The sequence below is a fragment of the Eimeria mitis genome, genomic scaffold (assembly GCF_000499745.2).
Source record: "Eimeria mitis Houghton genomic scaffold, Emh_scaff1833, whole genome shotgun sequence".
Lineage (NCBI taxonomy): Eukaryota > Apicomplexa > Conoidasida > Eucoccidiorida > Eimeriidae > Eimeria > Eimeria mitis.
This window is the reverse complement of record NW_013570155.1, coordinates 4,289-4,607: the sequence shown is the minus strand read 5'-3', so window position 1 is coordinate 4,607 and position 319 is coordinate 4,289. Positions and strand designations below refer to the sequence as shown.

Genomic DNA, 319 nt, shown 5'->3' with positions numbered 1-319 from the left:
CAGCAGCTGCAGCTCTTTATCAACCTCACACTGCTGCTGCTGCTGCTGCTGCTGCAGTTGCTGCTGCTGCTGCTGCAGTTGCTGCAGTGGCATTTGCTGCTGCTGCAGCTGCTGCAGCGGCACTTGCTGCTGCTGCAGCTGCTGCTGCTGCTGCTGCTGCTGCGCGAGAGGATGCGGCTGCATCAAAGGGAAGCCTACTGAGCTGACGGATAGAGGGGGCTGCAGCAGCTGCTGCTGCAGGAGTTGCTGCTGCTGCTGCAGCAGCAGTTGCTGCTGCTGCTGCTGCTGTTGCAGCTGGGGTGTATAGGCAGCTCCATAT

The 319-nt window shown here is 60.8% G+C and overlaps 1 protein-coding gene across 1 annotated transcript in view; it reads right to left on the bottom strand.

Moving 5' to 3' along the window:
- The window catches only part of EMH_0044300 (uncharacterized protein), a gene marked incomplete at both ends in the record, with an annotated part of 1,656 nt that overhangs the window by 645 nt on the left and 692 nt on the right, over positions 1 to 319 (bottom strand). Inside the window, one exon of the mRNA XM_013495946.1 lies at positions 3 to 319. Within this exon, the coding sequence (XP_013351400.1) occupies positions 3 to 319 (317 nt within the window). The remainder of the gene's footprint in view (positions 1 to 2) is intronic.